Source organism: Hyperoodon ampullatus (assembly GCF_949752795.1).
Source record: "Hyperoodon ampullatus genome assembly, chromosome: 7".
Taxonomy (NCBI): Eukaryota; Metazoa; Chordata; class Mammalia; order Artiodactyla; family Ziphiidae; genus Hyperoodon; species Hyperoodon ampullatus.
This window is the reverse complement of record NC_136920.1, coordinates 101,668,639-101,683,097: the sequence shown is the minus strand read 5'-3', so window position 1 is coordinate 101,683,097 and position 14,459 is coordinate 101,668,639. Positions and strand designations below refer to the sequence as shown.

Genomic DNA, 14,459 nt, shown 5'->3' with positions numbered 1-14,459 from the left:
ACTCTTGTGTGCCAATTATTCTTAAACTTTCATCTCTAACTCCAAACCTTTTCTGAGCTTCAGGGCTATATTTTTGAATGCCAACTGGATATCTCTGTAGGTTGAAAGGCACTTCAAACTCATGTGTAAAACTGGACACAAAACAATAGAGTGGGAAAAAGATGGAGTATAGAATCAAACAGATCTGGGATGCACTTGTAGCTATCAGCAGAGTGCATCATGGGCAAGAGTATTAATTAATGTTGTATTTTAGTTTTCACATTTATGTAGTGGAGATAATCGTGAAGGATTATGAGCATTAAGTACAATATTATATGCAAATAATCTGGTGTTGCGTGTGGCATCTGAGATATGCAAGGCTATGCTCTTTCTCCTTTTCACTACAGTCAAATCTCCTAAAAGAGTAATCTTCTCTCTGAACCCACTTCCTGTCTTGCCATTTACTCTTAAGGAAAAACAACAACAATAATTATTTAAAAAGTAATACAGTAGACTAGTGGAATAGAATTGAGAATTCAGATAAAACCCATACATCCATGATCATTTGACCAGCAAATAGTATCTTCAATAAATGGTGTTGGGACAACTGATATCCACATGCAGAAGAATAGAGTTGGACCCCTACCTCACACCATGTACAAAAATTAACTCAAAGTGCATTATTGACCTAAATACAAGAGTTAAAACTATGAACCTCTCAGAAGAAAACACAGGGGGGAATATTCATGACCTTGGATTCTTACACATCAAAAGCATGAAAAAAGTAGAAAAACTGGACTTCATCAAAACTGAAAACTATTTTGCATCAAAGGACATTAACAAGAAAATGAAAAGACAACCAGAATAGGAGAAAATATTTGAAAATCATATATCTGATAAGGACCTGGGATGAACAATATATAAAGAACTCTTACAGCTTAATAACAAAAGACAGAAAAATCTGATAACAAACGGGCAAAGGGCTTTAATAGACATTTCCCTAAAGAAGATAAATAATTGACCAATAAGCACATGAAAATATGCTTAAAATCATTAGTTATTAGGGAAATGCAAACCAAAACTAGAGTGAGATACCATTTCATGCCTACTAGGTGGTTCCAAAAAAATGGAAAATAACAATTGTTGGTAAGGATGTGGAGAAATTGGAACCCTTATACATTGCTGGTGGGGATGTAAAATGGTACAGCCACTGTAGAAAACACTTTGGTGGCTCTTCAAGTAGTTAAACATAGAATTACTATATGACCTAGCAATTCCATTCCTAGGTATATACCCAAAAGAATTAAAAGCAAGTGTTCAAAAAAGAAAACTTGTACACATAGGTTCATAGCAGAATTATTCACAATAGCTAAAAGGTGGAAGCAAGCCAAATGTCCATCAGTTGATGAGTGGATAAACAATTTCTTATATATGCATACAATGGAATATTATTCAACCATAAAAAGAATGAAGTACTGATACCTGCTACAACATTAATGAACCTTGAAAATGTTAAGTGAAAGATGCCAGACACAAAAGGGCACAATTTGGATGGATCCTTTCATATGCAATGTCCAGAATAGGCAAATCCATAGAGACAGAAAGTAGAGTAGATTAGACAGATGTCAGGATTAGGAAGGGAGTCACTGTTTAATGGGTACAAGATTTCTTTTAAGGATAATGAAAATGTTCTGGAACTAGATAGTGATGATTACACCACACTGTGAATGTACTAAATGCCACTGAAGTGTACACTTTTAATGGTTAAAATGGTGAGTTTTGTGTTATGTGAATTTTACCTCAATTTTTAAAAAGTGAATTTAAAAAAAGACCTGGAAGGAGCCTTGTTCTTATGCTAACAGAAAGAAAAGGTTGAATAGTCCAAAATACCATAATTTTCTTGAATCCATCAGAGAAATGAAATCAGAGGGTGGCTAACTAGCCAGAAAAGTAAACAGGTCCCTCAATAGACAGATAGGATACAGCACTTGCTCACTTGTGGCAGAGCATGGGAGGAAGATGGGACCACCATACAAACAGCTAAGATTTTAATGAATTGTGAAAGGCTGAGCAGAGAGTATAGGAACCCTGGGGGCCATGAATGCAGGAATAGTTTGCACCTACTTGCTGACTCTCCCATCGACTTCCATTTGGGTGCTTATGACAACATTTTTTTGTGGGAACAGAGTCTAGAGAAAACCTGTTTTGGTGGTGGAGGCCCAGAGGAGGGGAGCACCTGTCACTGCTGGAAAAATGTGAAGCCCCATCTGGACCTTTGTCCCTTAAAGAACAAAAGTCTTGAGCCACTAAGAAAGGGCAGCAAATTCTGTTACCCCTCCTTCCCTTTCCCAGGCAAAGGTGAAGACCTATTTCAGCGAGGGGGAAGAAAAAAGGATGAAAGCAGTCTCTCCCCCAGGGGAGTGGCAGGAAACTGTACTGGGCTCAGATCACTAGAGGTTGCCTACCACTGGGGAAAGAGTAGGACCACTGAGAAAGCCCCACCCTCAAGACTGAGGCTGGATCATGACAACAGAGAAGCCCCCCTCATCCCTCACCACCAGATGAGCAAGTAGCGTGTAAGAAGCAATAGCAGTCTGCCTCTGTGGGAGGGGCACACGTGTGAAGAGACTGACTCTGAGGCACAGGCACACAAGTAAAGTCTAAAGTTGAGGGTGGAGCAGGAACACTGAGGAAAAACCCTCCAGCAAACCAGCTGCCTTCCTAAACATAACCTTAGAGAAATTTGAAGGTGATGGTGTGCGGAAAGTAACCTTAATAAAAATCCCAATCCCAGCTCAGTTCCTGACTAGATTGGCTGAGCTGTCCCCACCAATGGCCGGGAAGTACAAGCAGTGTGCCCATTTCTAGACATAAACCTTTTTTACCTTAGTCTCTACTGTCTTACACATGATGTCTGATAGTCAATAAAAAATTATGAGGCATCCACAGAAGCAAGAAAAATATAAGCCACTGTCAAGAGTCAATAAGCGTCTATTCAAGAGTAGACTCAGATATGACTAGGATGTTGACACCATCAGGAAAGGAATTTCTTTTAATATATAAATTTATTTATTTATTTATTTTTGCTGTGTTGGGTCTTTGTTGCTGCACGCGGGCTTTCTCTAGTTGCCGTGAGCAGGGCTACTCTTCGATGCAGTGCACGGGCTTCTCATTGCAGTGGCTTCTCTTGTTGCGGAGCACGGGCTCTAGGCGCGCAGGCTTCCGTAGTTGTGACATGTGGGCTCAGTAGTTGTGGCTTGTGGGCTCTAGAGCTCAGGCTCAGTAGCTGTGGAGCACGGGCTTAGTTGCTCTGTGGCATGTGAGATCTTCCGGGGCAACGGCTCGAACCCGTGTCCCCTGCATTGGCAGGCGGATTCTTAACCACTGTGCCACCAGGGAAGCCCCCAGAAAAGGAATTTTTAAAAACTGTGTTAATGGCTAAAGTAAAAATGTTAATATAATGCATGTACAGGTGAGGAATTTTAGCAAAGATATGGAAATTATGAAAAGGAGTCAAATGGAATGTTAGAAATAAAAATAAATATTACAAAGATGAAGAGTGCCTTCAGGGACTTCCCTGGTGGTGCAGTGGTTAAGAATCTGCCTGCCAATGCAGGGGACACGGGTTCGAGCCCTGCTCTGGGAAGATCCCTCATGCTGCGGAGCTAAGCCCAAGTGCCACAACTACTGAGCCTGCGCTCTAGAGCCCCCGGGCCACAACTACTGAGCCTGTGTGCCACAACTACTGAAGCCCACTCGCCTAGAGCCCGTGCTCTGCAACAAAGAGAAGCTGCCGCAATGAGAAGCCTGTGCACCACAATGAAGAGTAGCCCCGGCTCAACACAACTAGAGAAGGCCTGCGTGTAGCAACAAAGACCCAATGCAGCCAAAAATGAATGAATGAATTAATTTTTTTTTAAAAAGTGTGCCTTCAGCAGGTTCATCAGGGTCATCAGAAGACTCAACACAGCTAAGGAAAGAATCAGTAAACTTGAAGATAGGTCAATAGAAATTACCCAAACTGCAATACAAAAAGAAAAAGAGTAGGAGAGAGGTAAAAACAAACAACCCAGAGCATCCAGTAGCTGTGGGACAATATCAAATGGACTAAGATACAAGTAATTAGGATCCCTGAACAAGAAGAGATAGAACAGGGCAGAAGAAGTATTTGAAGAGATAAAGGCCAATTATTTTCCAGAAATGCTTAAAAACATCACACTGCAGATCCAAGAAGTGCTGAGCATTCCAAGAAGTATGAATAGCAAGAACAACAACAAAAGAGTCAAATTGCTGAAAATCAAAGAAAAGAGAAAATCTTGAAGGTAACCAGAGAGGGGGAAAATTATTACATACAGAAGAACAAAGATGAGAATTACAGATTTCTTATCAGACCTTGCAAGTTATAGGATAGTGGGGGGACATTTTTAAAGCACTGAAAGAAAAAAATCTAGAATTCTATAAAAAGCTAGAATTCTGTAGCTAGAGAGTATATATATATATTTGACACAAAACCAAGAGAATTCACTACAAGCAGACTTGCACGGCAGGAAATGTTAAAGGAATTTCCTCAGACAGGAAGAGTATGATATGAAAGAAAGTGGGAAAAAAAAAAAAAAAGAAAGTGGGAGATGCAAAAAGAAGTGGTTAAAATGAAGGTAAATATAAAAACCTTCCCACCCTTATTTTTAATTGCTCTAAGAGATAACAGGCTTTTTAAAGCAAAAAATGTATTGACGTATTATTGGTTTATGCCATATGTGAAAGTAAAATGTATGACAATAATACAGAGATTGGGATGGAGGAATTAGGACTCTACTGTTGTCACTTCTGTAGTTCTTACATTACATGTGATGCGGTAAGTATCATTTGAAAGCTGACTGACTAATTAAAGATGTGTATTTAAATCCAAGAGCGACCACTAAATTTTTGAAGAATTAAATAAAAAAATTAATAGTGGAGATAAAAAGGAATTGTAAAAATACCCAATCCAATAGCAAAAAAAGTAAAATATCTCACTATTTAAAATATAGTTTACATGTTGAAATGGTGTATCCAAACTGAGAATCTAAACACACTGGGCTTTGAAGACAATACCAAAATATATACATGTAAACATACATATATACATATATATACATACATACATATACACAAATACACACTCCAAAGGTGGGGAGAAAAAGAGGATAAAAGAGAAAAGGAACAAAAAACATGGAACAAATAGAAACAAGGGAGATGATAGATTTTAAAAATAATCTGGTTTTTATTACATAGTTTTTTCCCACTTACAAAATTATTGTTTATCAGCATCATATTAATTGGGAAGCAGCCTTGTTTGATGGGGAAAACATAGGTCAACATTGTGAAGATGGTTCATTCTCCCCAAATGATCTATAGCTTCATGTAATTCCAATAAAAATCCTATCAGACTTTTTGTAGATATAAACAAGCTGATACTAAAATTTATATGTATGAGACTAGAATAGTTCAAAAAAAAAGTTGAGAAAAAATAAAGTAGTTGAAGGGCCACACTACCTGATTTCAAAGCTAACTATAAAGTTAGAGTAATCAAGACAGTGCAGTATAGGTGAATGGATAGACACATAGGTCATTGGAACAGAGTAGAAAGTTCAGAAATAGACTTACTTATATTTGGTCAGTTGATTTTCAACAACAGTGCAAAAACTATTTGATGGCAAAAGGATAGGCTTTTCAACAAATGATTCAGAAAAAGAGCATTGACCCATACCTCATACCATATACAAAAAATCAACTCCAAATGGATCATAAACCTAAATTAAAAGCTAAAACTGATTTGTGATGCCTTTTAAAATCATGTATTAAATTTACACACACATGTATACACCAGGCTATGTTTCTGGGTCGTTTATTCTCTGAGGCTTTTGTATACGATTTTTATAGTATTGTCACCCTGAAACAGCAATTATCATTTTATCACATGAGTTAATGTTGAGTAAGACTATTTTTCCCTCATTAATCTTTTCCTGTTTTACTCGAAAAGCCTGTGCAATCCAACTCAGTCTTCTTCATTAGTCACCTGAAACTCCTCTCACTAATGTCATCAGTGACCTGTTTACCAAACCTGTCTTTATCTACTAGACCTCTGTGTGGCATTTGCCATACTCTTACCTTCAAATTCACCTAAAATGTGTACATAACATTTTATCGGTCAGCTTGGGCTGCCATAAAAAAATACCATAGATTGAGTGACTTAAACAACAGAAATTTATTTTCTCACAGTTCTGGAGGCTGGAAGTCCCAAGATCAGGATGCCAGTGTGGTCAGGTTCTGCTGATGGAGGGCTTTCTTCTTGGCTTGCAGATGGCTGCCTACCTGCTGTGTCTTCACATGGTGGAGAGAGAGCGCTCAGGTGTCTCTTCCTCTTCTTACAAGGGCGCCAGTTCTATGGGATCAGGGCTCCACTCTTATAACCTCATTTAACTTTAATCCCTCCTTAAAGGCCCTATCTGTAATACAGTCACATGGGAGTCTAGGGCTTCAACATATTGGGGAGGACACAACTGAGTCCATAGCAATATTATTTTCATGTTTTATTTTATTGTATTATAACTGTTTTGCTATTTTACCCCACTAGACTTTGAGCTCCTTAATGGGCGGGAATAGTACCTAGTTTATCTTTGTATCTCTAGTACTTGATACGTAATAGGCACCCAGTAAACATTTTAAATGGATGACACTTCTGTTCCCCTATCTTAGGTACTGGTAACTACCATGCATCTGTTTTCCTAGATTATAAATCTTAGTTATTTTTCCCTTTCCCTTTTATCCTTGATGTTCAACTATTTCCAAAGTACCAAGACTTTTACCTTCTAAAGCTCTCTCAAATCCATCCCTTCTCTAGCTCCAGGGCTATATCTTACCCTTCCTCATCTTTCAGATTATTTTAATTGCCTCTTAATGGGATTACTGTTTCCAGAATTTCTCCCGTCCAACCCATACTAGACCCATACTTGCTGCTAGACTGACTTTTCTAAAATGCCAGTCTGATCGTATCACTTCCTTTTAATATCTCCCCAGAGCTTAAGACTACTATCTAAACATCTTAGCCTGGTGGAGTCCTTTGTGATCTGGGCCCTGCTTACTTTATTATCCTCACCTTCCATTACTTCCCAATGTATTACTTACACTCCAGCCTTACTAGTTGAGTTTCAGTTTTATAAATACATGATCCATCCCTTTTCATGCCTTTACAAGTTTCCTTCATTCTGGGAATGCCCTTTCCAACTTCTATGTCTGATATATTTCTTAGGTGCTTTGTTTAACAATTCTCCAACTATGGGACCTTTCTGACCTCGTCCAGGTAGAATTAACTACTCCATCTTCAGTCTTCTTGTGCAGTTTGTACCAATCTGATTTTAGTGTATTGTAATTATTTATTATCATACCTGTCATCTATACTGGACTGTGAAATCTTTGTCAGAGGCATATAATTAATTTTATATTCTCAAAATCTAGTGCATGGTAAGTGCTCAATAAATGTTTGTTGAATGAATGAGTGAAAGGATCAATCATAAATTTAATGATAAAAGTGAATATTTTATTTTATTAAAAAGCCAGTGTGTGCCAGGCCCTGTTCTAGGTGCTGGAGTCAAAGGAACATCGTGGCATGAAGGTCGCAGTAATTGGCATTCTTTGAAAAAAATTCTGAAAACTGATTGATTGCTGTGCAAAGAGAGAATGTTCCCTTGTCTTTCTCTCCTGTATTATTCATCCCTCCTACTTCCTTATTTTAAACCCCTTCCTAGGGAGTTCCCTGGTGGTCCAGTGGTTAAGACTCCATGCTTTCAATGCCGAGGGCCCTGTTTTGATCCCTGGTTGGGGAACTAAGATCCCACAAGCCGCGCTGTGCGGCCAAAAAATCAAAAACAAAAACCAAAAAACCAAAAAACCCCTTCCTAGAACTGCTCTCTGGTGGCTGCCTGTTTGACTGGGATAAATGCGTAGAATAAATGAAGAAAATGTGTAGCTGGAATTGCAGGAGATATTTTAATAAAAGTTTAATTATTGTTTTTGGTCCTTGTGATAAAAGTTTTTAATTGGCCTTTTCTTCTATTAAAGTCATAATCACAAATAACTCATTGATTAAATTTTTCTGTAAGTACCTATACAAAGAATAGAGACAAGATATGGATTAAGAAATTTGAGTTAAAAACCCTGGGGACCGGGCTTCCCTGGTGGCGCAGTGGTGAAGAATCCGCCTGCCAGTACAGGGGACATGGGTTTGAGTCCTAGTTGGGGAAGATCCCAGATGCTGCGGAGCAACTAAGCCCGGGCGCCACAGCTACTGAGACTGTGCTCTAGAGCCCGTGAGCCACAACTACTGAGCCTGCGAGCCTAGAGCCCGTGCTCCGCAACAAGAGAAGCCATTCCAATGAGAAGCCCACGCATGGCAATGAAGAGTAGCCCCTGCTCACCGCAACTAGAGAAAGCCTGCACGCAGCAACGAAGACCCAACGCAGCCAAGAATACATAAATTTATTTAAAAAAAAAACAAAACACGGGGACCAACACATATAGATCCTATGTAGCTAAGGGATAAAAGTAGACTTTTTGCCTTTTAGACTGGAAATATAAGGCCTCTTGGAATCTGAGTTTCTACGGTTACTTTGCTTCTGTGTTTCTTGTTCCTAATCATTTGTCTTTTCATGAAGTGCATGTGCATTCTCTACCACTGACCTCCACAGTCAAAATGCTGGCAGTGTCTGCAGCTCCTGCTGTGTGTCCATTCTGCCCTAGCTGAAATCTTGCCTGGCTTCTCTGACCTCTTTTGACTCTTGGCAACAGTGCCTGTCAGAACAGTTGCTGTTCCCGTTAGAATCACCTGGGACGGGTGAGAAATGATGGTCCTTGTGATAGCATCCATGTCCGAAGCACCTCTTGTCTTAAGTGGCCCCAGTGGTGACTTCCTGTGGGTCACACACCCTGTGGACAAGGTGTTTGGCAAGAGTGCGAAAACTGTGCTATGACCTCAGGCAGCTTCATTCTCCTGGGACATTTTGAATAACTAGAAATGATGGGTTGTTGGAAGCAAATTGAATGTTCTGACCACAAAGTCTCTCTCTGATTGCAGAGTTGCCTCACTCACAGAGCTCTCCAACTGTCAGCAGCGCCTGCACGAAGGTGCTCTATTTCACTGACCGGTCACTTACGCCCTTCATGGTCAATATACCAAAGAGGTGAGATTCTGGGATTATTTCTCCTTTAAAAAGGACAGGAAGGCAGAATCATTAGTTACTGCCCATCTAACCAGCTGTAAGGTGTTTGAGAAGCAGTGTAGTGAGAAGGGCACAGGAGATAGAATAGAGATTCAAGTTCTAGTTTCACCACTAACCAGTGGCATTACAAGGTACAGACACAATAACAGTGCTTCCAATCTTGATATGCAAAGATGCTCTAAGTTAGGAATAACAGTTTTTTAAGTGTTCAAAATAGCTTCTGCTGATAGCTTTGGATTACAGCCTGGCATTCCAGGGCTACTTATTACTCATTGGTCTTTGTTACTATTTGATGACTGCAGCTAACCTGTAGAGAATTCATGTTAAAAACCTTCAAACACTCAATTAATATACTCCCTTCTAAGGTAAATGGCTTTGAAATAAAGATTTTTAACCTCTGGAACCAACTTCTGAGAGAGGTGATAAGATTTCTCTTTCCTAAAGAGTCTTGCTTGGTTTGTGTTAGAGGGGAGCTTTCTGAAGTAAAGATGGTGATACTGATTTAATTCTACCAGCCTATAGAAATGGAATTGTTGCAAAGAAGGAAATCAAGAGAACTTAGACATATTGATAGTTTAACAAATTAGATTTCAGAGACTTTGTGTCTTATTTTCAGAGTAAAACAGAAAAAAAGTAATTTGGCTGCTGCCAAATCAATAAACCTATTTTAAATTCTCAGGTCAACCCATTTGTAATGCCATTTTCATTCCCTAATAGTGACTGGCTCCCTAACTTCTGCTGTTTCAGAATCGTCTGAGTTATCAAGGGTGGTGACCTAACAAGGCCACACTGTTTCTGCCTCCAGAGACTTTGGCAGGGGCCTGGATTTAAATCTACATCTTATCTTTCCAACCTACTGATAAACAGTCTATTTTAGTGTTCTCTATTTTTGTTGCAGGTTGGGGGAGGTGACACTGAAGGATTTTAAAGCAGCTATTGACCGGGAGGGAAATCATCGGTATCACTTCAAAGCACTGGATCCTGAGTTTGGCACTGTCAAGGAGGAGGTACAGAAGCCACAGGGAGTCTGGGTGGTATTGCTGGTTGTTCTTGAACCCCAAAGACTTCTACTCAAGGACTAGTACCTAGAAGTACCTCAGTTTCCTAACCAGGTCAGAGGAGTTTCCCAGTACCTCCGACCAGTTGATTACTCTAGACGGAGAAGGTTCAGGGAATGGCCCAAGAAGTTGATAGCTTCTTTAGTTCAAGGTCTTAATCACTCTGATCAAACTTGGATAGAATTTTTATTTTAAAAAGGAAAAAGTTTTATTAGGGAAAATAAAGAACCTACATTGAACAAATGCTTGGCTTTGGAGTCTCTTTTCTATCTGTAACCAAACCTTAGGAAACTTTCTGCTTCCTATGTAGAGCAAAATCAACAAACTGGCATGAATATATGAAACTGTATATTGTGGTGGTAGCTTCCCATATAATGAAAATGAGGAAATTCTGCAAAGTCTTCTATGCTTATTCTCAACTCCTTGTCTATTTTCTTAGCTTACACTTCTCTTTATAATACATCTGCCAAAAACAGACCTTTTTTTTTTTTTTTGAAAGAGAGTTCTGAGTCATGACGTATTACGAGTGCTCTCATAATGGTTACAGAATGAAAAAGGTTGGAAGAGCCAATACTTTATTTTGTAAAGATTTCCTGGACTTCTGTGGCGGTCCAGTTGTTAAGACTCCTCACTTCCACTGCAAGGGGCACAGGTTCGATCCTGCACGCTGCGTGGCACAGCCAAAAAAAAATTTTTTTTTCTCACTGAAATGTTTTAATAACCCTTTCTATTTATTAGTGGCTTAGGAAATGAATTGAACGAATGAATGAAAAGAACTGCATGCACACATGTTAAGATTGGTCTTCGTTCTAACCCTTTCTTTACAATGCTTCAGGCCAAAATTTTCCCCTTTCTCATTTTTTAAATGCTTATAGTACTGCTTTCTTTTGAGAAGCCCAGAGTGCTCTATGGTTAGTAATTTATTAATTCTTATAAATCTCTATGAGCAAAGCAGTACTAGAGGGATGCTTTTACCATTTCATAGATGCAGAACTAAGGATATATAAGGCATATATATATACACACACATACAGTGTTGACCTTTGAACAGTATGAGTTTGAACTGCGTGGATCCACTTATATACAGACGCTTTTCAATAAATACCTACTACAGTATTACACAATCGGCAGCTGGTTGAATCTGAGGATGCAGAACTGTGGATATGGAGGGCCGACCGTGAAGTTATATGTGGATTTCTGACTGCACAGGGCCAGGGCAGGGAGGGGGGTGGGCAGTGTCTCTAACCGCTGTGTTGTTCAAGGGTCAACTGTATATATATATTTTTACCAGTTATAAATTTAGGGACAAAACCAAAGGGACATAGGCTCTAACTCAAGGCTTTCCTCTATACTTTCTTATCCTTTATGTCTGAGATCTTCTTTTTATCAACCACAGATGTTTAGTGAGACTCCCTATCTTATAATTTTTTCATGGTGGCTTTTTTTCTTTCTCTAGGTTTTCCACGATGATGATGCCATCCCTGGATGGGAAGGGAAAATTGTAGCCTGGGTGGAAGAAGACCATGGAGAGAATTAATGCTGAGTATTAGATTGAGGGCTTGTGGAACTTGGCAGTCCCTGGCTGCTTCACTCAGGAGAGAGGACTAAAACCAGAATACACTAAGAAGTTTTTAGTTTGTGCTGCCAAAACAGAAGCTTCTCCAAGTGTGACAGCCATAGGCCAGTCCTGTTTCTGTGCCTGGCACGTGTGGTACTTCAAGACCCTGTCCAAAAGTAGACCATGGGTTCTTGTGGAGTTCCTTGTCCGTGGGAACACAGTGTTTTATTCTACTCTGAGGACAACAAACCGAAGGCCTTAACCAATGGGGATGGATGATCCCACTCCTATATGGGCATGGCTGCTATTATCTGGAACCTGGGAACTGGATGTATCACTCCTGTGTGTTACAGTATTATTTTAATTGGCCTCAGTGGTTGTGGCAATCAGAGTACCAGCATTTGTACTCACAGACAAGGTGAAGGTACCAGCTTTTTTGCTTCCTTGCAGCTATTGCAAACCAAGAATAACTCGTAAGGTGGTACCAAAGATGAAAGCCCACTCTTCAGGAATTTTTTGGACTGGACGTGGATGGTGCTGAATTGTTGAATGGATTGAAAAAGGGCTGCCCATATTGTGCTATATACTACACTAAAACCATAACTAAGTAAGACCTTGGGCTGCCTCTTGTGTCTTAACTGGTTTTGCAACTTGTCCTTTAGCCCACAGAGGGCATATTTCATGTACTGCCCATTTTCTCTGGGGACTCTTTAACGTTAGAGCCATTTTTTCCCCTTCCAACTGATGAACTTTGTGTTTGAAAGGAATAAGGAGTGAAAGTCTCCTTTCAAATCCAGGCGGGTATGGAAAGGTGCTGCTACCCATGTCCTCTTGACTTTCTTTCTCTCATGACTTTCTTTAGCTCATGGCATCTCCTTTGCAGTCAAAAGGAAACAGACCATTAGTTTCAGTATTTGTGATTGATAAGTACTGAGCATGAGTTACTGGTCTACCCCTCTTCATTTCAAGGCCTGAGTTATTTTCTATTATATATTTAGTCTAGGCTGATCCTTTGGCCACAAAAGAAACCATGGGGGCATGGAGCATGAGTTGTGAATGGCAGGGTTGATTCTGGGTGATAGCACCTAGAATCCTTTCTCATGTGCAACACTGTCAAGTGTAGAAGCTAAAAGATTTACACTTTCAGAGATTACTTTATATCTTGAGTTTTCTCATTCATTCACCAAGCACCATCAACCAATCAGATATATACATATATATCAGTCTGCCTGTGATCACCAGTGTACACTGCCAACCAGAAGAGTCAGACAGATCAGCTCTGGGTTCTTGACCTGTCTGTCTCTAGTTCATCTCCCCTTTTCAGCTATTTCAACAGACGACTGATCGGAGCTCCGAGATGACATTCTGTTGTTTTATATAGATGTGTCTTTAAGTTCATGTTTGGAGAATTCTTTTCTACTCATTTGCTTTTTGTCCAAGAACCATGTCTATTTTTATAACTTGAGTGAGAGTTCTGTATATTCTCACATTCTGTATACTAGATCCATTTTCTAGAGAACCCAGTTGCTTTTATACAGGCTCTTCTCTTCTTACCAGCCCTGTGGTTTCAGAACAAGCTTTATTTTATTACAAGTATACTAATGACAGATTACTCCTGTTCCAATTCTACCAGCCATTTTAGTTATGGAGTTAGTTTTACGGAACCTATTTGATGGCTCCTCTAGCTGACAGAAGGAACTCAAAAGACACCTGATGTCTTTCGTGCAAGTTTACCTGGTCTCCTCCTACTGAAGAATGATTTCTCATCAGAAATGACTGGGAAAATTTGGGGAAGTCATTTATAAGCAAGAAGAATTCATTATGAAAGCAAACAGAAGAAAACAGTATATTCTCCATTCCCCCCCAGCCCCCCCTCCACCAGGAAGTCTGGAGAAGAAGTCCTCGTCACCAGTTTCTCTGTTGCATGAATTTTAGTGTTTTGCTCTAAGACAGCATGAGGGTTATCAGGTCAAAATTTGTTATTGTATTTTCAGTACAATTTATCTTGAACATCTGTCGCTTGAGTCAGTTTTACTTGTCAATTTTCTTTCAGCAAACATTCTTACTATTATGTAGAATTTAACTTTTCAGAGAAAATTAAATCAGAGAAAATTTTCAGAGTCCTTTACCTTCTTTGTCTTTTATCTCTATGTCTTTTGGAAAAGGAGCTGCATGGCCTTAGTGCCTCCATAGAAAGCTTAAGTTGAATTAATAGCTCATTAATCTCATATGCCACGGGTGATAACTAAGCACCCCCATTACAGGATGGCACACCAGAGTGTTTCTATAAAATGTGTTGCTAATCCTCATTCCAGTTTCTAAACAGAGGAGCCTTCTAGGAGGAGTGTGCATTGATTCATTCTGGTTTGAATTGTCTCCTATTTGATACACTAGGAGGCCTTTTGACTTATTCAGAGTATTACCCCCTACTGGCATTTGTGTGGGATAGTCCCTCCTGCTACTGCTGAAGTTCTCTTTCTTTGAGAAAACTAAGGAACTAGAATGTTTAGAGTTCATGAAATAATCTCTAAACCTGATTTAAAAAATGACCCTCTCATAAAAACTAAGTTAGTAAAAAGCTCAATTCCTTAAAGAGTCTTCATTTAA

The 14,459-nt window shown here is 39.4% G+C and overlaps 1 protein-coding gene across 5 annotated transcripts in view; it reads left to right on the top strand.

The window, feature by feature from the left end:
- Positions 1–11,831, top strand: part of DIXDC1 (DIX domain containing 1) — a gene marked incomplete at both ends in the record, with an annotated part of 72,288 nt that extends 60,457 nt beyond the window's left edge. For all 5 annotated transcript variants that reach the window (XM_079707605.1, XM_079707607.1, XM_079707606.1 and 2 more), the window contains 3 exons: positions 9,092–9,197; positions 10,135–10,243; positions 11,751–11,831. In XM_079707605.1, the coding sequence (XP_079563731.1) occupies positions 9,092–9,197; positions 10,135–10,243; positions 11,751–11,831 (296 nt within the window). The remainder of the gene's footprint in view (positions 1–9,091; positions 9,198–10,134; positions 10,244–11,750) is intronic.
- Positions 11,832–14,459: the final 2,628 nt, after the last annotated feature.